The 15,172-nt window shown below is 42.4% G+C and overlaps 1 protein-coding gene across 3 annotated transcripts in view; it reads left to right on the top strand.

Annotated features, from left to right (window-relative positions):
- Nucleotides 1-2,613: 2,613 nt before the first annotated feature.
- The window catches only part of LOC109293988 (lethal(3)malignant brain tumor-like protein 4), an 89,657-nt gene continuing 77,098 nt past the window's right edge, over nt 2,614-15,172 (top strand). For 2 of the 3 annotated variants that reach the window (XM_019512148.1, XM_019512149.1), the window contains exons 1-2: nt 4,568-5,839; nt 9,913-10,081. In XM_019512148.1, the coding sequence (XP_019367693.1) occupies nt 5,723-5,839; nt 9,913-10,081 (286 nt within the window). In that variant the 5' untranslated portion in view covers nt 4,568-5,722. Of the gene's footprint in view, nt 5,840-9,912; nt 10,082-15,172 lie in introns of all 3 variants that reach the window. The other variant, XM_019512150.1, reaches the window with a different exon arrangement.

The following is a 15,172-nucleotide window of genomic DNA, read 5'->3' on the forward strand; positions in this document are numbered from 1 at the left end:
TTTTAATTAAAAAATAAATAATTTTTAAGTACAAATGGCCCATTTGATGACCATTTCATTAAGGAGACTGGAACTAGTTGGGCCACTATTAAATTTTCCTGTTGCCCCCTACTCCCGCCCCAATGGATGATCTTTTCAGGCATATTTTTAAGGTGAGCTTGTGGTGCTACTGCTTTTACTATGCTTGTTTTGTAGTTAAGTAGAGGGATTTCTTTTTCACAATCGCCAAGCTGTAATCTTTGTGAGCAGTAAAAAATCATCTCTTTCAATCAGAAATGGTGGAGGAAGAAAAAGAGCCCCAACAGGAATAACACTTTAATGCAAGTCATAAAATAAAATTAATGCAGTGTGTGCTGCTGCTCTTCACATACAGTAGCTGAACACAAACTGTTAACTCAGTGGACACACAAATGTGTTTTATACTGTCCACTACTTCTCTCTACTTCTGCTGGGAATAGACTGAAATATTTTTTTCAGTATAGCACTGAATGCTTCATTGAGTTCCTATAACAAAAAAGACAGGAAAAAGACTGCTTTCTAGTTAACTTCAACTTGTTATACAAATCTGAAGAGAAGGGTAGCAAAGCAAATGATCATATGTTGAAGGGAACTTAACGGAAAGAGACTTGAAGAACAGAATAGAAAATGTGTGAATTGGGGCATTGAAACACTGACCCTTGGAATTGCGTTTGCTCCACCTGACTTGACATATGCTTTCTTTTTTGCTTTTTTACCTTGCTTACTGAAATGTTCCTGTAATATAAAGTGGCTTGTGGCTGCAGAGGAGAGGGAGGGGGAAAGGGAAGGGAGGTGGGGTTGGAGGGGAGAGAGAGAGATTTTCTGCTTTCCTCAGGAGTATAGTTATTGCTTATCTTGGAGCTTTGATTCTGTCAACTAACATAAGTGAATGTTTAACCAATAGCTCTTGAGAGAGAGCTCTGTGGACTACAGAGCTGGTCCTGTTTTACTGCCAGAGTAAGCTCATTTGTTGTGTTTAGAAACATGCTCGTATAGTATTGCTTCCTGAACTTATAAGTTGTACTAAGTATCAAATGGCATCTGCTATTATTTTATTAATCTTCCAACATTACAGTATCTGAGCATCATGCTGATTTTAATTTATCCTCATACAGTTCTTGGGAGGTAAGCTTTTCCCAGGTGGGTAACTGAAACACAGAAAGGTAAAGTGGTTTGCCTTCAGGGCATCTGCAGAAGAGGTAGGAAAATAATTTGTTCTTCTAAGTCTCAACCAAGTGTCTTAGCCAGAGGAGCATACCCCTATCCCCGAGCCCATCTTTTTTGTAGTCTTTCCAACTAGTAACATTTTGCTCGCTTTTGTATTCATAAATGGGACTCTTCTTTTCCCCTGCTGAGAACTTGAAAAGCAATGAAAAGGATAATGAACGGAGGCCTACTTTAGAATAAAATGTTAGGTTGTAGCCTGGATTTTCTTCTGCACTGATGCAGAAGACAGCAAGAGCAACAGTATTGTACTCATGCAGTGCATGCTTGCTGGTGACTGCTGAGGTTTTCTATTGAACTATTGGTGCAGATCTGTTTCCATTATGGGCTCCATTTCTGGCTAGCCTGATGATGCTGGTTATAAGGTTAGTTTTCCTGATAGTAAGAGCCGTTCAACCTGACAAAATATTACTTGTCCAGGGTGAGAAATAATTTTTATGGATAATCTTTAATTATTGTTAGAGTAGAATAAGGACAGGAAAACGATTTTTGTGTTGCGTTATTTTGCAAGACAGTTTTTGAGACTAGAGTAGCTGCGCCTAGGAGAAAGTCTAAGGAGGCATTGTGTGCTGGGCAATTGTTAGATACTCTAAATAAGTCTCATAAGAAATTGAGATAATATGGGGCTTTCAGACAGTCAATTATGGAAGACAAAGACCTTTTTGAACTCTTGCTTTTTTTTAAATAAAATGACCAGCTCAGCTAAGTTCCCTGTTCTATTTTTGGGAAGAAAGGATATTTATAAGTTGATTATTCCCAGGACAACAGAATATCAGGTGGTTTTCTTGACACAGTATTTTTCAGTGGAACTCTACCTCCCCTTGTATGGAAGCTTAGCCAGAGGGGTTGAGAATTTTATACTGTAATTACTTGACTTGAAGTCTTTGAAACTATTTCCCCGTTGCACTGCTTCAGTTTTACACTGGTGTAGCTACAGGGACATCCCTGTGTAGTGAGGAATCAGGTTAATAACGTGTGAATTGGAACTTGCTGAAAGTGGCTCCTTTCCCAGAAGGTCTAAGTATAATTAGACCTTACATAGATTTGTATGTAAAGCACTTAGAACAAATATTAGCTAAGCCTAACAGCTTTGCCAGAACTCTTTGTATTAACTTATTTTCATTTCATGAATAGGATGAGACATACCAAATTTGCAAACTTGTTTGCTTGAAGTTAGGTTTATTTTCAGGGGCAATAAGCACCCTTAACTGCCATTAATGGAAACAGTGGAAGTTACAAATGCTCAGCACCTTTGAAGGTCCTTGGCTGTCTATTCTCGCCCAAGACAGTATCGAGGATCAGGAGCAGAAACAAGATAAAATGTTGACTTTTTTACGCCCCCTTCCTCCCCCCCCCCAGTAAAGTGCAAAATCTGTGCTTCTGTTATGTCTGCCAGTATTTCATTTATTGGTCAGTTTATGAATCGGACCTAACTATTTGCAGCTAAATTTTTCATCCTAGCTTCTCTGTATTGTAAGTTGTAATTATAGGGCATTCATTCTTTTAGCACTGTAATGTTTCTGAATTAAAAGTAAAACGATCACAAACTGGGGCAAATGGGAAAAGTTCTTATGACTAAAGTTTTTTTTCTAATTTTTCTAGTTGGTTTCTGCAGCCTTTTAATTGCTCATTTTGTTTCCTTTTATTAGGCTATCTTGGTTTTATTATAGATTATACTGATAATAGATTATAAAGGGAACATTATAAGAAAAGTAATTTCTTTATTATATTTTTCTAGGTTTTTTTTTTAACTAGATTTATAAAATGTAGAGATGAAAAAGGCCTATTTTATCTAGTCCCGGCTGGCAAGTACAAGATTATTCCATATATTGTGTTTTTTCTAATGCTTTGCGTGGTCTGGTTTTAAACAGTTCACATAGAACAGCTTTGAAAGAGTTAGTTTAAGCTAAGTGGCTTCAAAGCTCTCTACTCCAGTGAGAACACTGCTACTGGCCTGAGACCAAATCCTAAAAGACGCTTTTTGTTGTGGCCCCCAAATCCCATTGACTGTTGAGAGTGTTCTGGATTATGCAGCACTGGGCTGCTAAAATTGGAATGGGGGGAACGGAGGACAACATCAAGCATTTGCACAGTGCTTTAGATGCAAAGGTCTGTAACAAGCAATAATTAATCCTTGTATGAGGTAGGTCTGTATTTGTTACCTTACATTTTAGTACAGGGCAGACTGAGGCACAGAAGAGGTGGGTCGTACTGTTAGTGACTGGAATAGAAAACGGACTCTGGGAGATTCAGCTGTCTGTTTCTGGCTTGGTTTAGGGGGTAACACTTCATCAACAAATTAAATAATGATAATTTGATACCACCAACAAAAAATGTATCAGTGTAAACTTTGACCCTGTTTAAAATTCTTGTCCTCTGGCTAGAGCATCACATCCTCAGTGTAGGCTTGAGGGCATTAGCTGTTGTTAGAAATCCTTTATATTTAAAGTGTGAATTTGATAAATGACACCTCTTATAGTAATACTTTCTATCTTTGCAGGGACTAGCATCGAACCTGTAGACTACAAACAGGCTTTATAGCTTTAGAAGTCTGTATGAAATAGTAGCTGTTGTGAAGGTCTTTTGAAATGGCTGAATCAAATTAAAGAAGACTTAAAGGATACCTGTATCCATATGGCCTTGGCAGATGGCAGCATTATATTCTTTTGATCTCTGTGTTAACTTAATGGAGTCTTTGCTCAGCCGTTAACTAGAGGCTTCAAGGGCCTGATCCTAGGTATTGTAACTCTTGTTGAAATCTGTGGGAGTGGAATGTGCTTAACATCTTCTAGAATTGGACCATTAATTTAGTTAACTGATTCCTGTTTTCATCAGCCTGACACATTACAATTCATGTATGTGGTGCTAATCTTGCCAGACTTTTGGAGTTGTCCTCACTGGAATTTTTTAATTAACTAAGAGAAAATCAGTCCTAAGGGAAATGATCAGATTGTGAGACCCTGCACGTTGATGTCAGAAGTGGACTCAGTTTTAAATGAAAGTGGTTGGTAGTAGTATTTGCCAAAGCTCATCCCATCAAGTTATACATACAGATCTCCTTAAGACGCTTGATCTTGGAGAGTCACGATTGCTTGTATAGCAAGAATTGTCCTGCCTCAAAGGTGAGCTTTTGCCTTCCGCTGAAACATTTTTTTTCCTAACAGGCAGATGATCAGTTGTATTGAGAGATTTGTACGATTTGTACTTAGGCAGTTCAAACCTGTTTCCACATTACAGGTTAAATTTAACATGGGCATATATGAAAAAGCAATGAGAAATGACAGAAAAAATAATAAAGCTGTCCTTTCAAAAAAAAGATACGATTGTTTTCATAACTAATTTTAATTTTTCAGTATTCAAATTGTTCAGGTTACATATGCAAGGCAATAAGAAGGTACAAGTAACTTATTGTTAATGTATGTAAAGTGCTATTTTATTATTATCAGATACGTTTAGTTCAACTAGCAAAATTGCTTTCAGCTAACGCTTCTACAGGAGGCTTTTATTTTATGTTACAGTGAAGTAGTTCCTAGACTGTAAGTACTGTAGGAGCTCCATAGCAGTACAGTGTGATATGCCAGCATGAGTTAAATTATACTGCTCTTAAAATTATATAGGGCAGAGCCGTCCAACTTCTAAGGCCTTGGGGGCCACTCTCCTTGCAGGCTACACCAGGTATGTCATGTGGATGCTCCCGCACACTGCACTGCACACCTACGTGGGCACCACCTCATCCACTGATGTACTATGCAGGCATAATTCCCACTCGGGGCATGTGGCCTCAATTTCCACTGCTCCCCTTGGGCATGGCCCCAGACTGACCCTCAGCTCTCTGTTGCCACACTGCCCTGCCCCCTGGGGCAAATGCAGGAGGCAGCAGCTGGAGAGGGAGGGGAGAATCTGAAGACTGGCTGCTATTGTAGTTGGAGCAGCGGAGAGAGTGGTGGCCAGGTGAGAACCCAGGGACTGCATATTAATCCCTTGTGGACTGCATGCAGCCCGTGGGCCACCAGTTGCACAGCCCAAGTTTACGGGACGCAAATACTACTGTGATGGATATTGTAAGATTGGGTGTGTGTGTGCAAGCGTACGTATGTATGTGTTAACATGGAACCAAATCCTGGACCCATTAACATCTGCGGCAAAGCTCCCACTGATTTGAGAGAGACCAGGATTTTGCTCTGTAAAGTTGACAATAACTACTTATCCAAACTGGCTGAGTGTCACAACTTTCTGTTGTACTGTTTTGTCCTGGAATTGCATTTTAATACCTATACTTAAAAGTGCCTGGGCAAATTGCAAGTTGACCTTTTTCCCTATCTTTTTAAAGCCATTAACAATGTGAATCATAAGCGTCACTCTTAAATCCTTCATGAAATGTAAGCAGCAGGCCTGTTGATTCTGTGCCTCTTTTTTTTTTCCCCCAGTCCCTAGTTTTCTTTAAACATTTTTTTAAAAAACTAAAAGCCCAAGCTGAAAGATGGAACAGAATGTTTCGGAGAGAAAACCTGCCACCAACTCGACTGCAGACTTCGATGTAATGGGTGCCTTAGACTGGAAAGACGGCATTGCTACCTTGCCAGGTAGCAACATACAAGTAAGAAACCAAGGAACAGGGTAAAAAAAAAGAAAGTCATACCTTCCATAATACAGTACGATAGTAAACGTTCTTTCTTTGGTTAGAAAAAAGTCTTGCTTTAAAATGATTATCTCATGTCAGGTATTGTTGTGACAAAACAAAGTTGGAGTTACTGATCAAATGGTAAATTCCTTGTCAGATTTATGGAAGCTTAGTCATTTTTTCCTTCTCTTGACTCCTGTTCAGAGCTTCTGAAGATCATTCCAAGGACGTAGTTAAGAATATTCTTACATTGTTGTACAAAAGTGTATGGCCTGGTCCTGCCAATTCAACAGTGCCTTATTCAGGCCAGAAATACCATTAAAATCAACATGGCATGAGTAAGGACTGTTTTCACTGGTATCGGTAGGTTAGATTGCTCTCATGTGTCAGTGATTATTGGCTCAGCTTTTGTCAGTTGTCTACATGTTTCTTATTTGTTGAAAGTTTCTGTAATATAACTGTGATAAACAACAATTAAAATTTAGAGCTTGATGTTCTCACATCTGATGTACAAAAGAAAGTAAGTGGGATGACTGTGTTTTTACAGATGACTGGAAAAATAGTTGTACTTCCAATATTTAGGCCAAATTTACAAAAGTTGTTACAGGTTTTTGTTTTTTGGTACCTACCTACAGTGACAACCTGAATATGATATTTTTAGAGATGAGAACCTGTACGATTCCAGCAGCTCATGTTAGGTATCCAAAATCAGTGGCTACTCATAACAACATTAGTCTTTTTTCTGTCTTTTTCATGTTTTCCTCAACTACTCTGTCTTAAAAAACCTTTAATCAGTTTCAAACTTCAATTTAAACTACAGTGAAAATTCTTCAGTGCTGTGACTGAGGAAGTCAAAAGGGTAAGAGCTCGGGTGACCTCATGTCTGAAATGTTTGGATCCCCATAGCGTCCTAAAATCAGTGGAGTTACACTGACATAAAAGTGGAATGACAGAATCGAGTCCATAGAGTTCCTACTAGACCTGTGGTTTTTCAAGTTGTGGTTTGGATTATTAGTTTTTAAAAACCTTGCACTTTCCAATTGGAGTCATTAATCTTTGCTTCCTCAAAGAAAACCTCCTGTGAAATATTGCTGTGTTCTTGAAAACAGCAATAATGTTCCTCTCTAGAGATGGCTGCATTTAATTGATTATTGTGTAACAGTGTAGAGTCTACAGCATTGTGAGATTTCTTAGGATGAAAGGACCCATATATATTTATTTGATAATTTTACAAGGATTAGACCTCAAATAATGCTGTTATTGGGCATGGTATCAAAGTTTAAATGGAGCGTTATTAACTGTTTACAAGATGTCTACTTCAGCATTATGCTTCAAAAATTTTTTTTCTTGTTTTTCACTGTCCAGTTCCCTTTTTATTTGTCTCTCTTTAACTCCCTTGTGTATGTCAGCGGTATCGCATTTCCAGTTAATTTTTTGTAGTTCCATTTTTGCCCCTTGCAAAGGAACATTGCTTTCAGTTTTGTATTTTCATCTGAAGTTTGTGTTAATGAGTAGGCTGTATTGACATTTCTGCAGATTAAAATCTTCTTTTCACCTACAGAGCAGATATAACACAGGCAGCAGCAGAAGTAGCTTTCCCATCATAGGCCAGAAGGGAGCACCTCCAGGGATGAGTGGAGTTCAGCTCCATGGCTTAGTCATTCTTCAGTCTCAAGTCAAAATTCCCCGTGGTCACAGTTGTTCTGGTGGGGGTCAGCAGTAACTGGACTGAACCACACTTGTTCATGAGACCTCGGGTCAGCCATTGAACTGCCTTTGCATGGTAACACTTTCCATCACTGCTGACTTAGGCTGGATTACAATTGGTGATTTATGGACAAAAAGCTTTGTGCTTCAGAAAGCTAGTTCCTTAATAGAAGACTGCTTTAATGCCCTCCCTTTCTTCAGTTGTTAACTCTGGTTTTGATGGAGCATCAGAGCTCTGATGAAACTTCTTCTCGTGACCTTTTGCTCATAATACTGGTCTGTTACTATTATAAGCATTTCTATGGAAGATTCAGCCTATAGTATCTGCAATCCATTGTACTGTTCCTGTTCTGCCCTTTCAGAAAAGCGGCAGTTCTCTCATTAAATTGATGCAAAGACTCCTTACAGAAAACACAATCAGAATCTCGTATATAATTACCATCTCTTTGGGGGGTGTTATTTTTGCTCTCACTGAAATAAAAATAATGTTCTCTCTGTTACTTTGGGATTGCAGAGGAGGCAGAGGTTCTTTTAGAAAGACTGCAGTATGTTTGGAGCTATGAAGAATATAGGCCTTAGATCAAGTAAGAGAGCATAAGGTAGGGCTTTTGTAAGATGATGATGGAGTTTGGCTTGAGATATTGTGAACATGGAGGAAAAGAGGAAAGGAGCAAGGTGGAGACCTGCCTGAGAGAATAGGTCTAGTACTTTGAACTTTGTATGGAGAGGCTAGGTGGAGAATGATCATGATTTTTAAGGGGGTGTAATGGAAGAATGTAAAACCAATAAGCTAGTGTACTACAGATTTTTTATTCACAATTTGCAAATGTCAGCAAATTCTGGCAGTTGGTCTTGTTTTTGGAGTAGCCATCTACATATTGCAGAGGTTGTGGAAATCAAATAATGGCTGCTTGTATTTATTTTGATAGTTAATCCCTGGTCAGGGAAAAATCCTTCTTTTGTTTAGTGATCTTTGCATATTTACTGGCACTACTTAGCAACTTGCTAGATAAGCAGTGCTTTCTGGGGCTGCAGGCTCTATTAGACCGACAGACCAGTCTGCGTGCTGGGTCCAGCATGCAGGGCCAGACTGGCCCCGCACATTGCATGTAGGGCATGCCTCAGGCTGGCCCTGTATATCATGTGCAGCATGTGGGACTGGGGCTTGCATGTGCTGCCTGCAGTGTGCAAAGCCAGTCAGAAATCACATGGGTGAGATGATAGTGCTCTACGGGCTGGAATCTAGCCCATGGGCCATATCTTTGACATCCCTGGTCTAAGGGAAATGCATTTCAATGATGTGTTTTGTGCCCTTCCACCTCCCCAAGGTCATATACCCATGCAAGCTGTTGGCCCCGTCTCAGAGAGCTCTTTCGTGGATTATTCAGCATGCTGAACATTTACACTTTGAGCTTCAAAGGACAAGTATTTTCTGAGGATGGATGCCTCTTCAGAATCTTTGATCCATCCTCATATTAGGGCCTCTTTTCAGTGAAGATTTTGCTTGCTAAACTCCCAAAAGAGGGATTATAGAGAGAGGCAACCTTGATGAAAGAAGAAAGAGAGGAGTCTTTCCAGTATCTGTACTCCAAGAATGTTTCCTTTGCGCGTTCCCACGTTCTAGGAGGATCGCTCTCTGTAGGACTCGGGGTTAGTAGATGAAACTGAAGGGGCTGACAACTGCCTGCCTTCGTATATTCCTAACACTGCTTGAGGGAGTGCTCATGCCGTCCAAACTGGGACTCCATTTGTAGAAGGTTTTCAAAGCCTTGTGGCATGAGGGGGAGGACTCCTCTACAAGCATTTGAACAGTCCTCCCCGAGGAACTACAATCCCTGGTAAGTAACCTCTTCTAAGAACATGGATAGCTTCCTACTTTCTATGAAATTTTTTAAATTTGGTTGCTGTATTTAGTAATAGCATTTAATGTCTATTTCTTTGTTGCAGATTAGCCCTGAACATTCAGAACAGGCATTCAGCTAAATTGCTACTCCCTTTGATGTACAGCTTGCTCTTGCATGTTTGTTAAAATGAACATAGATCTGAATTACATAAAGGGAAAAATCTGAAGCACACTAGGATAAATGTCACTTCTCTATACACATGGACCAATAATGTGTATGTTTGTTCATCACTGGAGTGGCATTTTCTGGTAAAATAAGAATGTTTTTGTGATGCTGTGTTGTATGTAAATCCATTTCTCTTGCCAATTCCACTTTTTGTCTCGGATCTACTTGCTTCTTGTTGAATCTCATGCACTGTCATTTCTTCTTTCAAGCCTGTCTGCTGCTGTTTTGTTTGCTAGCCTTCTTTATTTGTTTGGTTTCTCTTGTTATCCACAGTTCCGTTTAAGTGAGTTTGGAACACTAGAAATCATTACTGAAGTAGAAGCGGAAGCCATAAAATCTCTTTCTGTCCCGGCAATAAATACCAGCACAGCCGGCCTGAATTCTGGCACTTGGACTCTTGCTGCTATCAACACTACTGCTGTCTCTGGCACTAATTCTGAAGGTGAGATTTTTTTTGATGAGGGACGGACTACACACTTCTTAACAGGATGTTAGAACTGCATCTTTGAAGAAATACAGTATTTATTGTAACAACGCAGTGCTTGCTGATATAACTTCTGCTATCTCTTTTAAAGTAAACTACATTTAAAACATTTAGAATTAATTTAGTTCCTATATCATCCTAATTATACTTAGCTCTTATCTCACATTCTTCATCCAAAGGCCTTAAGCCCTTTATAAAAAAGAAAAAGGTAAGTGTTCTTTTTGCAAAAATTTCATGCTACATCTTTGGATCCAGCAAGTACCTGCTCAGAGCCAGATGGGGCTGTTCAAACTTGTGTCTATTTGCAGCACCCACCAAATGGCCATTTATGCAGGCAGGGATTGCTGAAGTGCATGGCTGTTTCAGCCATGACTTCTTTCCCCTGGCTTCACACCTTATTCTAGAGTATGCCTGCAGTGGAAGGCACAGCACTGCATCAACCAGGGATTCCCTATGTAGGGGAAATTGTTCGGTAAACAACTAAGCTGGCTTTGCAACTGCTGTTCATCAGTTCTGTCATGCACAGCAGGACTAGGGTCTAGTCCATTGTTTGTGTGAGATCCTCAGTCTTGAAATTTGTATCGTTAGTAGGAATTATGTGAGAAACAGCCGTATTTCTTAAGGCCTCTAACAAACATTGTTTAAGAAGTGATTAACTAGTTAAATATTGACACAAAAGATGTGCAATATCTTTACAGTTGGTTCCCATTACACCTTACGTTGAATGCGTGGCCAGCACTTCCAGCCTCCAGGAGCACACTGGAGCTCTTCAAGACTCCTGTGCCCTCCCCAGACTGGGAGTGCTGGTCAGCTGGTCAGGACTCCCAGCGGAGTGAGTACCTCAGAGCCCTTGGGTCTCGTGTGGTCCCACAGCTGGGAGCTTGGGTTCCATGCACTCCTGTGACTGGGAGCCCCAGTCAGCTGATTGGGGCTCTCAGCCATGGGGACACATGGAGCCCTTGGCTCCCCTACACTCCTTTGGCTGATCAAACGATTAGGGCTCCCAGCTGGAGAAGTGCAGAGGAGGCAAGCTTGTTATTTGCTGGTGTAGCTGAGCCTGGGATCATGATCTGCTATTATGTACTGGTAGTATGGCATGATTAGGGTCTGATCCCACAATCACACCTCCAGCTGTACATATGTGGCATGGCCGGAAGTGCAATTGTTGGGATTGCACATCAGATCCCATTGTACATTTAATATAACATCTGTCAGTGACCTAAGAATATTAGCTGCTTGAAATCACCATAATGCAACTCAGGAACAGCACTGCTGAGTATTCTCCCAAACAAAGGTACATCAAGACCTAGGAACATTTCAGGTGGGGTTTTTTTGTCCCTCTGGTCTTCTAGGAGCTGTTACCTGACTCTAAATTTTACAGCTGTGGCATAGCTCTTTTGAAGTTCCTGTCCCCAGTTGAGGTGATGTGCCTGGCTCTTGTTGTTTGGGATAATTTGAAATTGGGTCACCACAATTATTTCATTAAAGTGTCCTGGTTCCTACAGACAACAGTAATGGGAGACCTGTTAGCTGAAGAGTGTGGACTGAAGGTGTGAACCCAAAGTGCTGTCACAGGCCCTCAATCAGAGGATCTTATTTAAATGCTATCCCAGCCTTGGTTCAACCTAACACTTCATGGGTGTGGTACCAGGGAGCCCCAGGGTAACAGCTTTCCTTGGTGCTAGGGAGCAGCTCACCTCAGAGGATGTTGCTGCCAGGGATCATGTAGGAACAACCGGTTCACAGGACCACCTCGGGGCAGCAGACATCCCCAGTGTTTTGGGATGTCTTGGTGTCCAAATGTGCCTCAGACAATGTTAGAATCTCGTGGCACAAGGACCTGAACAGTTAATTCCCTAACACTTTATCTGGTCCTTATGCTTTGGGCCTGGAGCATGCATATATGCTTGCATTGGACCTCTTCCTTTAGCTCTATGCCACAGAATGGAGTCCCCATGACAGGAACTTGGATGCTGCCATAGTCTAGTATTTCAGTACTTTTATCCAGCTGCTACTGTATCAGTTGCTAGAGTTGTGTTATGTGCTATGCAGTTAGTCCTCTTGGGAGCTGTGCAGTTAGTTTTTCTGGAGGAAAAAAGACATGCTTACTGGTCCATGAGATTTCCAGAATGTTTGGTGGCTCCTGCTAGTACTAGGCAACAGCAGCAACTCTGGTTTACATCTGCAGCTGAAGGATCCAACTCCTAATTTTCTGTGATTCCTCATATTATCTGTTTTTCTTCAGTGATTTGGTTCCTCGTCTCCTAAAATTGTTCAGTGGAAGACCTAGCCAACCTTTGCAGGCTGTCTGGTTACCAGTGTGACTCCAGTGTGATTCATCAAATTTTGTTGCCTCTAGGGTTCATGAGATACCGTAGGTCAGGGGCAGGCAATTTTTTTGGGCAGAGGGCTGCTGCAGGGTAGGGCCCTGAGTTTTGGCAAGCCATCGAGGGCCACATGACGGGCAGCCAGGGGCAGATGAATATTAATTTTCTTAATTTTGGGGGGGCCCTGCGGGCCGGATAGAATGGCCCAGCAGGCCGCATTCAGCCCCCGGGCCGCATTTTGTCCACCCCTGCTGTAGGTAATAGCTTGTTGCCAGTTTACATTACGTCTAAAGCAGGAGCAGCCAGCCCATAGCATGCATACCACAGATAGCACGGACAGCCTCTGTATGTGGCATGTAGCAGATTGGGGAGTGAGTGGAGAGCACAGAAGATAGGGTAGGGAGTAGAAAGCAGAGTAGCGGATTGGGCAGGAGCCATTGGGTAAAGAGCAGAAAGAGCAGCAGAATAAGTAGGGAAAGAGGATTTGAGTGGTACCCAGGGAGAGTGTGGGCTTAATTGTGGCATGCCTGCCAAAAAAAGTTGGCATCTACTAGTCTAGTGTAAGTATCTGACAATCTTCTTGTCTTAGGTGACTTCAAGTTGCATAGCTATTCAGTAAGACCAAAGTAGGTGCTTAAAAATAGACCAGGCTGTAAGGATGGACTCTCTTCTGGTGTGGTATTGGGAATTACCATGGAATATCTCTACATAAGGATAGGCATCTGGCTGGAGTCATCTGATCCCAGCACTCTTTTCTGCCTAGGCAGGGGGTCGGACTCGATGAACTGTTGAGGTTCCTTCTGACCCTACATCTATGAATCTATAAGGTTTCTTTGTTAATCTTGGAATTCCCTGTGGAGACAGGACCTATACACTTCTATAGTGGAGCACAGCATTACTTGAATGACACCAAAACAACGTTGCTTTGATTGAGGAGAACCAGATCTCAACTAGTTCTACTCGCTTTATTTTTTCCCATGTAGCAGAGAGGGAACATGATAAGATAACTCTCATACATCCTCACAAAGAACTTCTGATCTGGGGAAGAGAGCTATGGATCTCTTATTGCTTGCCTGGAAAGTCAAATGCCATTATTTTACTCCGGATCTGAGGAATCTGTGTTAACAAGACAGATGAACCAGAGACAGAAGTTGGGCATAAAATACTTTAAGTAATCAGAAACTGGTTTAAACCTGTAACAGAGCAGAAGTTCAGTGTACATAAACTGCTTTCAAAATGGCCAAAACTAATTTTAGATAAACCTAGAGGGATGTAGTATCAGATTTAACTGATTTAGGTCAAACTGGATTATGGAACTTCTGTCCCAGATCCCTTCCTGGTTCAAGTTAACTCACAGTCCACCAGCATCCCAGGATGCTTTGCTGCCCTGGCCTGTGCTGTCTGCTGCAGTGGAGCAGGGACAGCCCTGCCCCTCTGCTCCATAGCTTGCTTCCTGCCTGCATCCATCAGCCCATGATTGGGGGAGAGGGGCAAGGGAATGAACCTCCAGACTCCCTCTAGCCCAGGCCTACACAGCTTAGGGGAAGGGAAAGCCCCCATGGTGGAGGGCGGGTGAAGGAGTTCCCAAGGCCCTAGGAGTGGGGGGGTGCAGGCACTGGGGAACCCGTGCCTCGGGGCTTCCTTTACCCCAGCCTGGGGTCCCCTAGCCGTTCAGCCCTGAGGAACCAAGGGGAATTCTGCCGCTGCTGTGAGTCTGAGGCAAAGACAGCTGCAGAGGAGTGGGAGACTTTTCCTCTACTCCCTGAGGCTGCCTCAGGTGTCCCTGAGACTTGCAGGGGCTAAGGTAAGCAGCTGTGGGGCTCAGGAGAGAAAGAATTCCCCTCAGCTTCCTGGGGCTGCCCTGGGCTGGGGTAAGGGAAGCCCTGCAAGGCAAGGGCTCCCTGGTGCCCCCATACTGGGTTGCATGGGTAGGCATCCAGTCCAGAGGACTTCTCCTCCCTCCTGTGGCAGTGGCTGAAGCAATTGGCAGCTGGGAAGGGGGAGAAGGAAATGGTTCCCCAGGGCTGCCTGGGTTGAGGAACCCAGGCTGGGGGACACCTGCTGAGGAGCAGGCTCCCCCAGAGTGGGCCAGCACTGGGCAGGGGTTCCTTAATTCCCTGTGGGGTGACGGCAGGGGGTTGGGGGCACGTACTGGGGAGCCAGTTGGGGATGGCCCACCTGGCTGGGCTTGCAATGGCCATCAGGCTGGGAGATTGCTGTAGTGTTCTCTCCCCCTCGCATCCCCTGTCTACTGGCCTGGGTCAGTGCAGGCCTCCCCTTGCCTTTCCCAGTTGAAAACTGAATGTTAGTTCTGTTGGTTATCGGTTCAATCTATGCAGCTTAGAGGAAGCTGCCTAGATGGAATTGATTCTTGCTTGGGCTTTTTCACTGTCTGTACTTAGCCATGCTGTATGTCAGGGAAGTTATTAGCTCTAACATACGCTGTTGGTCCTTCCTATATCAAAATTCCTAGTAAACTTGAGAGACGAGACCATGTATTCACATATACTCATACTGGCCTTATTGGGGATGGCTCTCATTTCCATCACAGGTAGTTTAGGAGGCACTTTTCCATCAAGCTGAAAATCTGGTGTTGGATGCTCAATTGATCACTAAGATAGTTTTGCTCCCTTTAACCCAACAATAAAAATTCTCCTGTCAGTGTGGCATCTAAGAGAGCAGGGCTCTGCAGGCATTGCTTTTGCAAAAAAAAAAAAAAAAA

This window comes from Gavialis gangeticus, unplaced genomic scaffold (genome assembly GCF_001723915.1).
Source record: "Gavialis gangeticus isolate Ggan-Ray unplaced genomic scaffold, GavGan_comp1, whole genome shotgun sequence".
Classification (NCBI taxonomy): domain Eukaryota; kingdom Metazoa; phylum Chordata; order Crocodylia; family Gavialidae; genus Gavialis; species Gavialis gangeticus.